Source organism: Nomascus leucogenys, chromosome 10 (assembly GCF_006542625.1).
Source record: "Nomascus leucogenys isolate Asia chromosome 10, Asia_NLE_v1, whole genome shotgun sequence".
Classification (NCBI taxonomy): Eukaryota; Metazoa; Chordata; class Mammalia; order Primates; family Hylobatidae; genus Nomascus; species Nomascus leucogenys.
In genome coordinates this window covers 36,397,405-36,415,992 of record NC_044390.1, presented here as the reverse complement: position 1 = coordinate 36,415,992, position 18,588 = coordinate 36,397,405, and the positions used below count along the sequence as shown (strand labels likewise).

The 18,588-nt window shown below is 42.5% G+C and overlaps 1 protein-coding gene across 1 annotated transcript in view; it reads right to left on the bottom strand.

Annotated features, from left to right (window-relative positions):
- Positions 1 to 18,588, bottom strand: part of CPM (carboxypeptidase M) — an 80,277-nt gene that overhangs the window by 18,718 nt on the left and 42,971 nt on the right. Inside the window, exons 3-5 of the mRNA XM_030820010.1 lie at positions 16,215 to 16,312; positions 2,083 to 2,255; positions 511 to 695 (exon numbers count right to left, since the gene is read on the bottom strand). Coding sequence (XP_030675870.1) covers positions 511 to 695; positions 2,083 to 2,255; positions 16,215 to 16,312 — 456 coding nt within the window. The remainder of the gene's footprint in view (positions 1 to 510; positions 696 to 2,082; positions 2,256 to 16,214; positions 16,313 to 18,588) is intronic.

The following is an 18,588-nucleotide window of genomic DNA, read 5'->3' as shown; positions in this document are numbered from 1 at the left end:
AATCCAAACTCCTATTTCAGCTTAAAAATTAAGTGTCCTCTTAGTCACTCTTGCTAATTTCTGGAGGTAAGGACAATTTCGTTAGGTATTATAGGGGTGAATAAAACTACTGTAATATTTTGGGTCCTCATCCCACAGAGTTTTAAGAAGAGTCAACAATTATTGTTCATATGTGATTAGCAAAAAAAAAGTGAGTTGTTCCAGTTTTATGTTATTTTAGCCATGTTGTCTCTTGTCAGAGAATCAAAATCTATTTAGATCGTATTTTCTAGAATCTAAATTTCACTAATTCACTGATGCATGTCCAGCTGTGGGTTGTCAGTTCAGCCACACTGCCCATCTGCTGTTGAAGAATTACAGGAAGGGTGGCTAGAGTCGGGAACATGAAGCTCTTTTCACCCTGCCAGAGAAGTTAAGCGGGGAAGGGAGAGCTGATCCTCATCCAGAGGCAGAGAGTTTTCAGCCCCACTCTGGACTTAAGAAGCCAGAACCGGGCCCGCACCTGCTTACCTTGAACACCATTATCAAATGGGTAACTGGCCACGAGGGCACCACCATGGAGGTTTGCAGAGAGGACAAACGTCTCTGTTTTCAGCCACTTCATGACTGCCACAGTTTCAGGCTGCCTTGAGACATTATTATATTCAAAAGCATCGGGGAAATTTCGATTCAAGTCATACTGGTTATAATTTTCCCTTTAAAAGAAAGAATATTTTAGGGCTTATTGATAGGGCATGAGAGAGTGGATTCTTACAACGTCTTGCCCTTTGGTTTAGGCTCCAGGTGTCTTTCCAAATGTGAGTATGGGTGTGGTGGATGGCTGCCCTGGTGGCCTGCCATGACCCACACCTGGCACTTACACCCCATGGCATCCCCTCCCTTGTGATCTGCTCTCACCAATGAGATACTAGCTATCGTGATGCAAGCAGAGGTTTGATAAGTGTTTGTATTTTGGGACTTCTGCTCTTAGATGCTCCCTTTTAGGACCCTGAGATCCCAATGGTTGCCACGTGGGGAGTCCATGGAGAGTTCATGGCTCCAGGTAAATTGTCTCAGAAAGACCAGAGCTGAGCCCCAGACCTGTGGCACAGAGAGTAGCCATCCTGCTCTGCCCTGCCCAAATTCCTGACCTACGGAATCAACAGTAAATAAAAAGGCTGTTGCTTTAAGTCGCTAATTTTGGGGTGGTTCGTTAAGTAGCAACTGATAACAAACAACAGTAAACACATTACACAAAAGTATTTGTGAAACGTGGAACAGCCATGTTTAAATTTGCTAGAAAAACTTAAAATTGGAGGGAATCAAGTGGTGAGATTTTGTTCAGCTTTGGTAAAGCAAACACATACATGTAAATTGTATACATATGAATGTATATTAGACATCTGAGAAATTCCAAACCTCCCAAGGCAGCTTGAAACAAAATCAACTGTTTAAATCAGAGCTCCTTCAAGACCAGCTCTTGGTTATGGTTAGTTCTTGGACTACTGGCCTAATAAATCAACCAGTCATTACCAAGGGCCTGGGTGCTCTGCCAGGCACTGGGGATCTAACAACAACAAACACAACGGACAGGATTCCTGCCTGCAGGTAGCTTGCAGTGTAGTGGGGAGAGAGACACAAAGCAAGAAATTAGATATTAAAAGTTGTGCTCTGACACTAAAGTGCCAGGTGATCTGAGAGTTTATCAGGGGATCTAGTGTATGACAGGTCGGGAGAGTCTTGGAGGAAATGCTATTTAGGCAGGGGGAGGAAATGGTGTGTGTAAAACGCTGAGGTGAGAAAGCACCTGGTAGTTCCATGAAGGAGGCCTAGAGGAGAAGAGCCAGGGGAGGGAGAGGGAGTGGCAAATGAAGATGGAGAGGCTAGCTGGGCACCGGTGCAAAGTAGTCTTATTTGCATTTCTTCCTGCAAGCCGGGGGCAGCCCTGATGTGCCTTGAGCTTTGGCATATCAGCGACATGACACCGGCTCTGAGGGCCCTCACCATGACACATCTCCTCTTGCCAAGGCCAACAGGTGCCTGTCGGGGGCCTTTGTGTTGTGTTGTTTGTTTTCAAGTAAAGGTAGACCAGCCCCTCTTTACCTTCCGATGCTGTAATAACAGTCAGGCTTTTTGACGGCTTCGAATCCATCTGGGTTCATGGAAGGCATGATGTGTATCCGGGTACTATTGATCAGATTTGTGATTTCAGGGTCTTTGCCATCACTGGTTACGAGATAGTCAATCAGATGGAGCAGCAGCTCCCGCCCAACAGTCTATATGTGTTAAAGAGAAAAGAGGACATTATTAGGTCAGAGGCAATAAGGAAAGCACTCCCTACAGTACGAATCCCCCAGTAGGGGTCGCTACACATGATATCTCAGACCCAAACTAGTTTTTAAGACCACTCTTTCTCAAGCATGCTTATGCTCTGCCAAGTGGCAATCAGGTGGCGATCAGTCATGGGGTGTGCTGAAAAATGCTAGTAAGAGTGAAAGTACCTATTTGCAAATAGTTTATACATTGCAAAAACGAATTAGAGTGGAATAATGCTGCTGCTGCGTCTGCTGCTGCTGCTTCTTCCTTTTTTTTTTTTGAGACAGTCTCAACTCAGTCACCCAGGCTGGAGTGCAGTGGCGCGATCTTGGCTCATTGCAACCTCTGCCTCCTGGGTTCAAGCGATTCTCTTGCCTCAGCTTCCTGGGTAGCTGGGATTACAGGCACTTGCCACCACGCCCAGCTAATTTTTGTATTTTTAGTAGAGACAGGGTTTCACTACGTTGGCCAGGCTGGTCTCGAACTCCTAACCTCTAGTGATCCACCTGCTTCAGACTCCCAAAGTGCTGGGATTACAGGCATGAGACACTGCGCCTGGCCGGAATAATGATTCTTATTATAACATTTTTCATTTGGTTGCCTTCCAAAGTATGTTCTGGAGTGGTAGAGCAAGAGGTCGAGTTACAGAGAAGCACAGGAATCACGTATTTCCATGAGAATGCATGTGCATTGTGCATATGAAGCTTATCATGTATGTATTGGTGGATAACAGACTTAAAATCATCGCATTGTAGATTTTTTTTTTTTTTTAAGACAGAGTCTCGCTATGTTGCTAAGGCTGGCTTCCAACTCCTGAGAAACTTCATATCATTATCACTTTTCTAGATATATATTTCTAATATACATTAAGTAAAAGCATGACTATTAAAATGTTAAAAACTGTCATATCCACCTAAATTAGCTTACATATCAGTAAGGCCTGGGAAACTGAAGGCTTGTGAGAGATCTTGCTTTATAATTCCTCCCCAGGAGAGAGATTCGTTATTTTTCTTATTTAAAAAAAGTAATTTAAATGTCAGCCTTATCATAGGAAGATCTGCTTAGACTACATAAGTTCTCCCTATCATTCTAGGTTCAAGGAATCTGCTTCAGAAGAATGGATGCTGTTGAGGGGTTAGTAAATGAGAACTCAGAGGCAGCAGGAGAGAAAATCAGGAGGGTGCTGCCGGCACATTCATGTAGACACTGTGCAAGAAAAGATTTCATGGAGCCTCAGAAGAATTTCCAGTCATGATTTCACTGTAGGACTTCAACATTGTGACAAAGGATAAGTGAACCTTGGATGACCACTTCTCACTTGATTCCCTCACTGGCACATAAAGAGACCACATTTTAAACATTTGTTATCCTAATGAACATAGAATAATTGAAATTGGGACTAAGAAAATTTGGGGCTGGTGGCAGTGGCTCATGCCTGTAATCTCAGCACTTTGGGAGGCTAAGGCAGAGCCCAGGAGTTTGAGACCAGCCTGGGCAATGTAGCGAGATCCCATCACTACATAAAATAAGAAATCAGCCAGGCATGGTGACACAGACCTGTGGCCCCAACTACTCAGGAGGCTGAGGTAGGAGGATCGCTTGTGCTGCCCAGGAGGTTGAGGCAGCAGTGAGAAGGGATCGCACCACTGCTTTCCACCATGGGTGACAGAGTGAGACCCTGTCTCAAAAAGAAAAAAAAAAAAGAAAGAAATAAAATTTGAGATATATGAATTATAGATTCAGAGGCAACCATAAAATTTAGAGTCAGATTATGTCCAATCCTGACTTCAACTTTTTATCCTACTCATTTTTTATCTTCCTCTTCCACTACCTTGATTTTTTTTTGAGACAGAGTCTCACTCTGTCACCCAGGCTGGAGTGCAGTGGCACCGTGTTGGCTCACTGCAACCTCCGTCTCCTGGATTCAAGCAATTCTCCTGCCTCACCCTCCCAAGTAGCTGAGATTACAGGTGCCCACCAGCATGTCTGGCTAATTTTGATATTTTTAGTAGAGACAGGGTTTCACCATGTTGGCCAGGCTGGTCTCAAACTCCTGACCTCAGGTGATCTGCCCGCCTCAGCCTCCCAAAGTGCTGGGATTACAGGTGTGAGCCACTGCGCCTGGCCAGATTTTTGTTTTTATAGTCAAAATTGTCACTGGAAAAAGTCCTTACAAGCTAATAACCAAAAAAGTCACTCATACCCCTACACTGGGTTCCAATTTTAAGATATAATAGGTTTTTGAAGGTCCAGCACCTTTGGAAGTAACCTCAATGAGCTACTTATGACCTGCCCTAAAGCCAGCAGGGAGGAGCTGGTAACATAAAACTGTGACAGTAACTTTAAATGTGAAAAGGGGCCGGGCATGGAGGCTCACACCTGTAATCCCAGCACTTTGGGAGGCCAAGGTGGGTAGATCACCCGAAGTCAGGAGTTGGAGACCAGCCTGGCCAACATGGTGAAACCCCATCTCTACTAAAAATACAAAAATTAGCTGGGCGTGGTGGTGGGTGCCTGTAATCCCCACTACTCAGGAGGCTGAGACACAAGAATCGCTTGAACCTAGGAGGCGGAGGTTGCAATGAGCCGAGATCGCGCCACCAGCTTGGGTGACAGAGTGAGACACCATCTCAAAAAAAAAACCAAAAAAATGTGAAAAAGATAGTTGGTTTAAGAAGCTTTCTCAGAAGGGTTTGGGAAGGAATAGGTACAGGAAGGTGAGGAGGAAGTGACCAGGAGTCACATAGTTCCTTAAATGCCTAAATGCTGGTTAGAGGCCATAGTATGGTTCAGTCGGCAAAAATCCCTGGCCTATCTGAGTCCCAAGTCAAGAACAGAGAGGAAGTGATATCAGAATCCCCATGTGACTCTAAATGTGAATTTGTCTCTTAGCTATCTGAACCATACATTCTCCAGCATGCAAACAATCAAGACACGAGTTGGCAATGAAATTCACCCAACCGAAAGAAAGTGAAAAGGAAGAGTAAAGAAGCCATGATTAGGAGGCTAGGTTGAGTTGGTATTCTGTTAGATACAGAATTAGATTAAGCAGTCTTGGTAGTATGGGTACAGAACAAAATATAAAAGTTGAGGCCAGGCACGGTGGCTCATGCCTGTAATCCTAGCACTTTGGGAGGCTGAGGTGGGCAGATCACCTGAGGTCAGGAGTTCGAGACCAGCCTAGCCAACATGGTGAAACCTCGTCTCTCCTAAAAATACAAAAATTAGCCAGGCATGGTGGTAGGCACCTGTAGTCCCAGCTACTCGGGAGGCTGAGGCAGGAGAATCACTTGAACCCGGGAAGCAGAGGTTGCAGTGAGCTAAGATTGTGCCATTGCACTCCATCCAGCCTGGGCGACAGAGCAGGACTCCACCTCAAAAAAAAAGGTTGAGGGAGAAATTTTCAAAGTGTTAATTACTTCACATTTCATAGTAAGGGGTCATAAAATACTATCAAAAGTTAAAATAAATTCATATAAAATGTCTACAATTTCAAAGTTTTTAATAATCTTTTTTCTTAACTTTAGAAAAATCTGATCATCAAGCTGGGTGCGGTGGCTCATTCCTATAATCCCAGCACTTTGGGAGGCTGAGGCAGGCAGATCGCCTGAGGTCGGGAGTTCGAGACCAGCCTGGCCAGCATGGTGAAACCCTGTCTCTACTAAAAATATAAAAATTAGCCAGGTGTAGTGGCGGGTGCCTGTAATCCCAGCTACTCGGGAGGCTGAGGCAGGAGAATCGCTTGAACCTGGGAGTTGGAGGTTGCAGTGAGCCAAGATTATACCACTGCACTCCAGCCTGGGCAACAGCAAGACTCCGTTTCAAAAAAAAAAAAAAAAAAAAGAAAGACGAATGTGATAATCAATTTCTTATTTTGAGAAAGTATCAATTTCACCAATTATTTTAGTTTCACTTCAGTTTTATTCTTCCGTTAATTCAAATAAAATAAAATTTCATACAATATAACATATGACACATTTTATTTTATATTCTTTTAATTCCTCTCATTCTCTTACTACAGAAATACATAGATGTCTAGAATGATGTCTGGCAAATATTAATGATGGCTATTTCTGGGTACAGTATTCTGAATGATTTTTATTTCCTCTTATTCTTTTTAAATTAAAGAAAACCTATGTCATTTTTACAAAAATAATAAAATCATGATTCTTTCAGGGAAACAAATATGTAACCAAAGTATTTTCTGTGTGTCTCAATAGCCCACAACAGACCGCAAGTTCTCAATTGCAAGGGTAAATAAAAATCTTGAAAATAAGATAAAGAACCAACTTAGCGTCAGATAATTTTTAAAGGCTGAGGTAAACAGATGAAATTTCAGAGGCAGTTAAACAAAATCCTCCTTTCTTTTTGGGCCATCTTTTCCTGCCTCTGTAACAGCACAGATTTATGCCAAATATTATTCAAATTAATTCTTCCCAACCTTAATATAAATGTTTCAAACACTCATTCATGTTTTATGTATAAACCTCCCTTCATTGGAAATTAAGTCTTTGACAGGAAACCCTGGAGAATCCAAATTTTAAAAAAGAATGTGTTCAAAAGAGTCTCCAATTGCCCAGGCGGCCTTTCACCCAGCATGCTGGCTTCCTTCCTGTGAGAGCACAGACTTCAGGGAGAAGCCCTCATGAAGAAACAGGGGCCTGACGGACACACCGGCCTCCGGAGACTCTCACTCCATCTCCTTCATCCGGTGGTTAAAATGGCAATCACCCAGAAAGCAGAAAACACATTCTCTATCAGCTGCAGTTCAATTCAGTCAAGTTGGAATTTGCCACACAGATACAAATGAGTGTTCTGGTTCTTCACAGAACGTTTATTAAAAAAAATAGAAAAAAATTTTTGAAGGAACAATCCACAACCCAGGCAGTGTTGTGTGGTGTGTGTGTGCGCGTGTGTGTGTGTGTGTGTGTGTGTGAGAGAGAGAGAGAGAGAGAGAATCTTCAGCTATCCTAACAATGGAATCTGTTTTTGAAATGCTACCCTGTGATGCAGCTTCTGTGGGGAATGTCATCGGGCTGTGGGGCTCCACAGTGGTGTGTGTGTTACAGATTTAAGTTATTTGTCTGACCTGCCTAGCTAATCCTTCTTCTTCAAATATCAGCCTAAACATGACATTTATCTAGCATACTTTTCTTGGCCTCCCAAGTCTGGGTTCACCATGACACCTGTGTTATCTAATGCGCGTCACACACGTTACAATCACTTGGCTGACCTTGACCGACCTCCCTTTCTCCAACTCCACCATCGAAACCCCGAAGTCAGGGACCCTCACGGTTTTTCTCTGTATCCCTGTGTTCTTGGTGTAGCTTGTCCAGCTCCTGGTATATCACGTATTCAATAAATAATTGCTAAAAAACTACTGTTGAAAATTCATTATAAGGTCAAGACTATCCTGAGGAAGAACTTTCTGAAATTCACATGAGGACTTAAGGTGCTTTGTAAGGGGAGATGTACAAATGATCAAGCTATTTTATCTGAAGGATTTTTAAATACCGAACAAATTTTATAGAGGTACACGCTAACAATTCTGCTCATGACAGGGACTCGGGATATCTGGTCACCCTGGCTCAGCCTCACCAAAAAGTTAATTAATTTAAAACATGCTTAAAATGAATTAGACATTTCACCTGGAAAACAATGAGCTCTGCCTAAATCAAAAAAGAAAATTTAATTATGCAAACCACATAGTGTTACTGAGGACATTTTGCTATCACCTGGGATAGTGGTAGAAAAAGGAGCTTGGGAAGTGGCATTTAGAAAGACAAGCTTTAACGTTGTGTTTTGGTTTAATGATAAGTTGGGAACCTCTACTGCATGTTGATTATACATCCCAGATTTTCCAGAACGGCCATAATTTCAGATACTGTGTCCCACTGTCTGTGTAAACCATTAAAATACCCCCTAAGTAAAACATCTAGACATGCAAACTACATCTCATAAACTGTCTCTTATACCTAGAAGGCATGTGAAAATCATTTATCCTTTATCTCTTTATTTTTAGGTTGACAAATATGGCCACTATTACCCAGGGAATGTTTTTTCTTTTCAACCTATATTTCTGGAATACAGTAAACTATAAACCAATGCTGCAATCGTAAAATTCTAAATGTGATGTGAATTTTTCAAAAGTGAAACTGCCTTTGCAAAAATCATAACAGTGAGAAAATTATGGCAGTGAAAGAGATCTGATGAAACCAACTCCATCTTGCGTCTAACCTTCAAGCTGTCCTTGTTCATTCCTGGGCATAGGCTAAACTAACACAGTTCATAGTTTAACTTTGAAACAAACATGATAATAGCCTTTTCCTGAATGTAGGACTAACGAATTAGCCACAAGATTAGAAATTATGGCTTAGGGGTTATGCAGCCAGAGGCCACAAGATTCCAAGCCTCCCCAATTGCTCGGAGGGATAATATCACTATTGTAAAACCTAAGATACTTTTTAGACCCTGCACTGGATGGATCTGCTGGCACCACCCACATCGATAAACTGGCTCATCTGGTCTTGTGGCCCCCACCCAGGAACTGACTCAGCACAAGAGGACAGCTTTGACACCCTATGATTTCGTCTCCGACCTGACCAATCACCACACCCCACTGTCTCTCTCCCAACCCACAAAATTATCCTTAAAAACTCCCAGTCTCTGAATTTTTGGGGAGACTGACTTGAGTAATAATAAAACTCTGGTCTCCTGTTCAGTTGGCTTTGCATGAATTAAACTCTTTCTCTATCGCAATTCCCCTGTCTTGATAAATCTGCTCTATCTGGGCAACAGGCAAAATGAACCTGTTGGGCAGTTACAAAAGCCCATATTAAGTCTATCTTAGTAAAAATACTTCATTGCTCTTTAAGAAATTAAAGCTTAAAAAAATTCCTACCCCCCACCTCCCAAAAAAGCAGAATTGCAATTTAGGCTGGGTGCAATGGCTCAAGCCTGTGATCTCAACACTTTGGAAGGCCAAGGCCAGAGGATCGCTTGAGACCAGGAGCTTGGGAACAGCCTGGGCAACACTGTGGGACCCCAGCTCTACAAAAAATAAAAAACTTAGCCTGGTGTGGTGGCACACACCTCTAGACCTAGCTATGTGGGAGGCTGAGGCAGGAGGACTGCTTGGACCCAGGTGTTTGAGGTTACAGTGAGCCATGATCACACCAATGCATTCTAGCCTGGGTTACAGAGCGAGATCCCAACTCTAAAATAAAAAATAATTGCAATTTAGTTAAATTATTTTACAAGCATATTCAACAGTTACTCCTACAGTACAGTATTTAAGACAATTGGCCCTGAGGTCAAGGAAACCTGGGTTTGAACCCAGGCTCTGACCTATGATACTTTGCTTAATGTTACTAGGGTTGGCTTAAAACTCTAGGCACTCAATTCTTTTTTTTAAGACAGGGTCTTGCTTTGTCACCCAGGCTGAAGTACAGTGGTGTGATCATGGCTCACTGCAGCCTCGACCTCCCAGGCTCAAGCAATCCTTCCACCTCAGCCTCCTGAGTAGCTGGGACCACAGGTATGCACCACCCCACCTGGCTAATTAAAAATTTTTTTTTTACAGACAAGGTCTTACTATGTTTCCCAGGCTAGTCTTGAACTCCTGGCCTCAAGCAATCTCCCCAGCTTGACCTCCCAAAGTGATGGAATTATAAGTATGAGCCACCATGCCTGGCCTGGGCACCCAATTCTTTAAGCACACAGTCATGCCTTGCTTCAATATTTCCATTAGGCAAGAATTAAAGATGTCTTACCAACCTAGAGATTACCCAAGAAAAGTATTTTTTCTGCAAAATTTGAAAAACATGGGATAGAAGATAAGCACAAAACAAAGAGTAGGGAGGGCTGGGGAAGACTTTCCCAGGCTTCTCTTCTGCATCCACATTTAGGCTGAGGATGTTAGATGCTCCTGGTTTCAGGGCATGGTCCCAGTTTTCAGTATAGCTCTGATTTTAGAGTATTGGTTATAGTTTACTACACAGCAAGCCAGGAGCAGAATGAGGTGATGGGGGAAGGTGAGGAGACAAGGATCCTGTTCCCAGGCAATCTGAATATCTGTAGCATACGGGAATGGCAGAGAACCCCATTCAGCCTGCACTGGCATCAACCCTTCCAATTAAAAAAAAAAAAAGATTCAACTGTAGGTATGCCAAGTGATGTCAATTAGGAGCTTGCGTAAATTAAACCTAGAATTGAGGCTTCAATCCAACATGCCAATATGTGTGCAAATAATGTGTGTGCCTGGATGAATCAGAAAAACACCTACTAGTCTTATTAAAATGAGAAAGAACCCCAGAAATGTTTCTCCCATGCTGCTCCGAAAAATGAATAAACATCGATGACAAAGGCTCACCATGAGTGCTTTGTCTGTTAGCTCCCCAGCAGTTAAGGAGAGAGAAGTGAAGAGTAGGGGAAAGAAAGGGACAGGTAGGTGACTGTCCCTCTAAGAGCTTGCTACTCTTTTACATAACAGCAAGCCCAAATCCTCTCACCAAATGGTGCTGGAACAACTTAGTATCCATCCAAGTGAAATTAATTTGAGATAGGTCATAGATCTATACTTAATAACGAAAACCATAAAACAGAACATTTTAAAAACAGAGAAGAAGAGAGTGAAAGAGTGGATCCACAGCTGGGCAAGCCTTGGTGTTCAGGCTCTGGGTTCCCACAGCTGGTGACCAAGCACAAACCTGGGCCCCCTTCATGGTACATGGGACTAATAAACATGCCTTCTGCAGAGGTGATCCAAAGAAATGAGGCCTAAAAAGCACTTATTGTCATCTGTGCTCCATAAATGTTAGCTATTGTTATTATTTTCTTGTAAAGCACTGTTTGAGGAGGCAACTTGCCAGCCTGATTACTGTGACATAGTGAGCCTGTGCCATAGAAAGCATGTGAGACAATGGAAGGTCACTGAAGACAAGAAAAATATCTACAGTATGAGCCATGATCCCAGTAGAACAATGACCTTTGCAAGAATAAGAGAATACGTGAAATTCATGCAAAATGAGGAGTGAGTTTAACTTTACTTATTTTGTAACAATACTTGGCTGAAAATGGGCCATTTTAAGTTGATTTTGCTACCCAGAGTTTGCTTTTGGCATTCCTGAGTGTAGCCAGGTGAATTAGCGTGAACCCTCAGCATCAATCAAATGAACCTATTGTCACAACTCCTAAGATGTGTATTAGCCCCATTAAATTCAACAAACCTTTAGACTTAATTTCCAGTTTGAAGTAAAGACAGGGACTAGAGGTACAACTGCAATGATACTATAAAGAAGCAAACCAAAAATCCAGAATATGTGGCATTCTACAGGGTAGACAACTGATTGGGCTCTTTATCAAGTCTAGTATCATAATAAAAAGATACTGGATTAAATGAGATCCAAGAGATCCAACATATCCACTAAATGTGATGCATGGGCCAGGACTGGATCCTGATTTGGGTAATTTTAGAGACATCTGAGGACAATTGGAGAAACTAGAAAGTGGGGGATAAGATAAAGATAGGATAAAGATTTATTGGTACAAAAAGGTAGCCAGTATTACTTAAAAGTGTTGCAAATAGCATAGTCTCTTTTGGTAAAAGTGCATGCACACACAAATATCTGGAAAAACAAATAAGAAATTAGGAGCACTAATTTTGGAAGGTCACTATACAATGTTTTGTTTATACTTTTTATAACACGAACATATGTTGATTTTGTAATAATTTTTTTTTTTTTTTTTTTTTTGAGACAGTCTCACTCTGTCGCCCAGGCTGGAGTGCAGTGGCGCAATCTCGGCTCACTGCAACCTCTGCCTTCTGGGTTCAAGTGATTCTCCTGCCTTAGCCTCCCAAGTAGCTGGGATTACAGGCGCCCACCACTGCGCCCAGCTAATTTTTGTATTTTTAGTAGAGACAGGGTTTCACAATGTTGGCCAGGCTGGTCTTGAACTCCTAAACTCAAGTGATCCACCCACCTCAGCCTCCCAAAATGCTGGGATTACAGGTGTGAGCCACCACACCCGGCCTACTGTTTTTTGTTTGTTTGTTTGTTTTGTTTTTTTAACATTTTAGTTTCAGGGGTACAAGTGCAGATTGGTTCTACAGGTAAATTTTGTGTTGTGGGGATTTGGTGTATGGATTATTTCATCACCCAGGTAATAAGCATGGTATCTAATAGGTAGGTTTTTGATCCTCACCCTCCTCCCACCCTCCATCCTCAAGTAGGCGCTGCTATCTATTCCCTTCTTTGTGCCCATGTGTATTCAATGTTTAGTTCCTGCTTACAAGTGAGAATACATGGTGTTTGATTTTCTGTTCCTGTGTTAGTTCACTTAGGATAAGGTGAAAAGTGCATGATCTCGTTCTTTTTTTATGGCTGCATAGTATTCCATGATGTATATGTACCATGTTTTCTTTATCCAGTCTACCATTGATGGGCATCTAGACTAACCCTATGTCTTTGCTATTGGGAATAGTGCTGCAATGAACATATGTGTGCATATGTCTTTATGGCAGAACAATTTATATTCCTTTGGGTATATATTGGGATTGCTGGGTTGAATCGCAGTTCTGTTTCAAGTTCTTTGAGCAATCGCCACACTGCTTTCCACAGTGGAGGAACTAATTTACATTCCCACCAGCAGTGTATAAGTGATCCCTTTTCTCTGCAGCCTCATCAGCATCTGCTATTTTTTGACTTTTTATTAATAGCCATTCTGACTGGTATGAGATGATATCTCATTGTGGTTTTTGATTTGCATTTCTCTGATGATTAGTGTTGTTAGACACTTTTTCATATGCTTTTTGGCCACCAGACAATTTCTAATTTAAAAAAAGGCCCAATTCTAAAACAAGGCATAAATAAGTAAAATAAAAATACATGGGGGAAAACGGCAGGAGTAATCAGCAGAGCTGTCTCCCTGATGCAGCTGATGCTCCCTGTCATCTAGCCATGGTATTAAGTGTGGAAACACACACACACACACACACACACACACACACAGTGGGGGTGGGGTCCCATTTTAAAAATAGTGTGGCCAATTCTGTCCACCCTGCCACTCAGTGTGTATGTGTTCCCTGCTGGGATTCTCCACCTAAGGTCCATAAACTCCTAGGTAATCCACAGACCCTGAAGTCAGGTCAAATTTATAACAGAATAGCGAGGAATACATCCAAAAAAGGTTAAAAATCACTGCCCTAAAATGTTAGCTCTGTTGCTTCTTGAAATTGCTTTCAATTTTAAAAGATCTATGGGAGGAAAAAGGGGGTTGTTAGATCCTGTATTCAGAAGGACTTCTCTGCTCCAATGTTAAGCCATCACTTTCTTCAGCTCCTAGCGGCATGGGGAGGGCAGAATAGGTAAGGTCTCAAATTCAGAATAATAAATTTCTTACTAGCCCCACAGAGCTCCCAGACATTGCCACAAGCTGGGTCACATAAGGGGGTAAAAGTGCTTCAGATTCCCACCCCAAAATACACTGGGACTTTTCCCCGCTGCCTAGTCTCAGCCCTCAGCATTTCTCAAAGAATCAGAGTGCACTAGCGAGCCCTGATTTGAACGATACACCAACTACCCAGATAGTAAGATGCCAGAAATTTAGGAAAGTGCATGGAACGAATAAACAAATTTAGGGGTAGGTGACGGAAAGGACTCTTGCTTATCTTTGGGAGTTTCAGTTCTGAGGACTAATTTCTGAGTAGATGGCTGGAACCTCTGAAATGCCAGCAATAAATAAACTAGTAAAGACAATGAATGCCGTATGTCTCTTGTTACAAATGCATTCTGAGTCGGGCGCAGTGGCTCACACCTGTAATCCCAGCACTTTGGGAGGCGGAGGCAGGCGGATCACCTGAGGTCAGGGGTTCGGGACTAGCTTGGCCAAAATGGTGAAAACCCGTCTCTACTAAAAAAAAAAAAAATACAAAAAAAATGGCCGGGCACGGTGGCTCACGCTTGTAATCCCAGCACTTTGGGAGGCCGAGGCAGGCAGATCACGAGGTTAGGAGATCGAGACCACGCTGAAACCCCGTCTCTACTAAAAATACAAAAAATTAGCCGGGCGTGGTGGCGGGCGCCTGTAGTCCCAGCTACTCGGAGAGGCTGAGGCAGGAGAATGGCGTGAACCCGGGAGGCGGAGCTTGCAGTGAGCTGAGATCGCGCCACTGCACTCCAGCCTGGGCGACAGAGCAAGACTCCGTCTCAAAAAAAAAAAAAAAAAAATTAGCTGGGCATAGTGGTGCACGCCTGTAGTCCCAACTACTCAGGAGGTGGAGGCAGGAGAATTGCTTGAACTTTGTAGGTGGAAACCACCCGTGATACTCAAAAAGTCACAGATGGACTAAACTTGCACCTACCCCAAAATTGGGTTCAAAGACTTATTCCTTTGCTAGGGGCATGTGCTTGCATCTTAGCTGCAGCTGCAAGAAGTATCCTCTCTCAGCAGGACAGGTTGGGCAGCATGCCTGGCAAGGGCAGGCGGAGTGTACCATGAAGGGTAGATCCAGTTCCTGTAGAGACTGGGGAAGGCTAAGCCAGAACAGGAAGCTCAGCATTGATTAGAGCATGCCACTCGTACTACTGCAAATCCAGGAGTGTTTTAACAAGTCAGCAGGTAGTACTTATTGGAATATGCATGTAAATGAGAAAGTCCCTAAAGTTATAAGTTGTGTTTTACAGGGTAATATCCATATTACTGTGCAAAGTTTCCTTACTGTGATGGCTGGGGACTGTTTGATTGCTCAGTTTTATAGAGTCCTGGTAAACAGAAAATATTTCAGTTGTCATGGTCTCAAAATATTCTGAGGAAGCAGGGTGAGAAACAGAGGTGAACATCTTCAACTGCCTGGCAAGAATGGCTGGGTAGGTAACCGTGGTAAATGGTATTTTGTAGAACCTAAAAATAAAAGTAGAGTTTATCCCTGCTAAGTTGGAAAAGAGGCAAGATATTATTAAGCAATTTAAAATTGTGTTTTGTTTTAGTTTTTTGTTGTTGTTGTTGTTTGTTTTTTTTTTTTGTATTTTTTGATTATTATTATACTTTAAGTTTTAGGGTACATGTGACGAGTTTTTGTTTTTTTTTGAGATGGAGTCTCACTCTGTCGCCTAGGCTGGAGAGCAGTGGCATGATCTTGGCTCACTGCAGCCTCCACCTCCTGGGTTCAAGCAATTCTCCTGCCTCAGCCTCCCGACTAGCTGAGATTACAGGTACACACCACCACACCTGGCTAATTTTTTGTATTTTTAGTAGAGACAAGGTTTCACCATGTTGGCCAGGCTGGTCTTGAACTACTGACCTCAAGTGATCTGCCTGTCTTGGTCTCCCAAAGTGCTGGGATTATAGGCGTGAGCCACACTGCACCCAGCCAAGTGTTTGTTGAATGGTGAGTAGGAGAGAATCCTAAGTGTGATTGTCTAAACTGGAGCACTGAAGACACTGAGTATTAGATTTAAGAGAGAGTAACAAAAGCATTTGAAAAGCCAGATCTCAGGAATTTGGGTAGTTATTTGGGAGTTTCTGATGGTTGTGGGTTCGGATACAATACAGCTCCTTTGCTGGGTCACCTTCATGCTGACCAGGAGGTGGGAAAACTCAACCCAGAAAGGAGATGCGGGGATTGGCTGGCAGAAGTTCAGGGCTGGGGAACTGTTGCTCTTCTGGCCCCAAACACAAAACAAGCTCCACCTACTCTGACAGGGTGCTGGGTACACAACCATACAGCTGTGGTGGTTGTTGGACCCTGATTCCTTAACTTCCCACAGGCCTCACAGGAAGACCTCTCTGGGCCTTCCTTCTTTGCTACAATGCATGCTGGAGACTTCTCTAAGCTTCCTCGGTAGCATTTATACAGAGCTCAAGAGACCCTAGGGGAAGCTTCTCTGGTGACATTTCAGAAATTCAAGCCACATACATACCTCATCTCCATGCATATTTGCCACGTATTTGAACTCTGGAATCCCAATTCTGTGTTCCTTTGGAAACCGCCCCACAACAAGAACCCACAGGTTTCTACCTTTACAGGAAAAGAAGAAAAGATGGAAAAGTAAGTTGTCTCTTAAAATGACAAATGAACTCTGGTGAGACTAGGAAACAGGATGCTGCTTCCCCCACCTGATCGCCTGTTTCACGGTGACTTAAGTTTGTATGACTAACATCTCTGTGCTTAAAACACTCATCGTTTACTGCCAGAATTTATGGAAACCCTTTCAATTCAGCACAAATATTCCACTTATTATTTTAGAATGTGATTTTTAAAAGCTGAAGACTTATTAGGCAATGTAGATGTTACTCTTCTAAAATGTGTATATACTTTACCCTGAGATCCTGGAGTCTTTGAGATCCTGGGGCCCCCTAGGATCTTGTTAATTCATACAATTATATAAAGTTAAATTATAGTTGATGGTTGACTGGGAGGGTGTCATAACTCGCAGTACAAGGAAAGAGAAAAAACAACAGCAATAAAAGTAACTCAGGGCCAGGCGCGGTGACTCATGCCTGTAATCCCAGCACTTTGGGAGGCCGAGGTGGGCGGATCACGAGGTCAGGAGATCGAGACCATCCTGGCTAACACAGTGAAACCCTGTCTCTACTAAATATACAAAAAATTAGCCGGGCATAGTGGCGGGCGCCTGTAGTCCCAGCTACTCGGGAGGCTGAGGCAGGAGAATGGCGTGAACCCGGAAGGCGGAGCTTGCAGTGAGCCGAGATTGCGCCACTGCACTCCAGCCTGGGCGACAGAGCGAGACTCCGTCTCAAAAAATATAAATAAGTAAAATAAATAAATAAATAAAATTAAAAAAAAAACTAACTCGGGAGATTATTTTTAAAGTAGGAGATCCTGAATTCTGTATTTAAATGCTGATGTGACACAGCCCCTTGGGAGTCCTTGATATGTGTGAGTCCTGTCAGGTGAACTGGGAACCACAACCCAAAGAAAGCATCTAAGTCTTAGCTGTGTGTGATTTGGACAAGAAAGGGCAGAGACGAAAGCTCACTGAGGATTTGCTTTGTGCAGATATGATGTGTGCTGCTCTGGCTCAGGTAATCTCAAGTAATCCTTTGTCATGACCCACTGAGACGGATATTTAACCAAAATTTACAAATGAAAAAACTGATCTTCAAAAATATTAAGTAAAGGGCTTAAGCCAATCAGAGGCTGTGATTTGAGCCCCTGAGCCAAGAACTGAACTCTGGTCTATTTGACTTCAATTCTAGTGCTCCTCCCACTAACAAAAACTGCTTGTCTTTTAAGAGGCTTGGTTTTCTAACCGGTAAAAATGACGAAGTCCCTTTCAATTTTAAAACTGTCTGGCACTTTTAATACAGTTTACCTTAGAGATGTGGGTATGTTTGATATCCGTCATGTGTGTACAAAGTTTAAATATCTGTAATAATTAAGCCTCTGTGGAATTTAAGAGCCCAGGAGAGGAATTTCACAGCAACCAATGGGCAAATGTTGAGCAGGTTTCTGCAGAATTTCAGATCTAGCTCTTTAAATCAGGAGTGCCACAGACTGGGGAGCATGCAATTGCCATCAGGGACTCAGGGAACAGCAGATACTGGGCTTGTTATTTTCAACATTTATTAATAATTTATTATAACAATATTTTATGGAAATTTGTCATAAGGTGATGCTTCAAATTTAACTGCAGGAATTCTCAGAAAACACCCGCAAAATGCAGTTTATATGATTTATGTCCCCTGTTCAGTGCAGAATTCTTATTCATACATCTATTTAATGAATACTACTATATCCAGGCACTGAACGTGGGTCAGATTGCACAAATAAGCCACATGCTCTATGCCCAATGAATTTCTGATCTATCGGAGAATAGCAACACACACGCATATACTAGAGTGTGACATATCATAGATGTGTGTGTAGTTTACTGTTGTGGGCATAGAATAAAAAAAGAAATTTTTTTCCAAGGAGGGGGCCGATGAAAAGCCTTACAGATGTAGGGTTTTACAGATGATGCCTCTACACAAGGTTCTGAAGAGTGATTCCGAGTTTGCCATGTGGACAAGTACACTACATCTGGTGATTCCCCATCAGAAGCATTTGATTAACTAATTTCATTAACCTTCCATTCCCCAACGCTGTCAATTCTTTGTTGTCTGGAGCTTTACTTCTACAAAGTTACCATTTTCATATGAAACAAGGAACTTTTCATGAGCGAGCTGTTGTACCTGGCTTTTAAAGTTTGTTTCTGAGGAATTCTTTTGTGTTAATTAATTATACAGAATATGATCTAGTTCTCTTACAAGCAAGGAAAAAATTCAGTATCA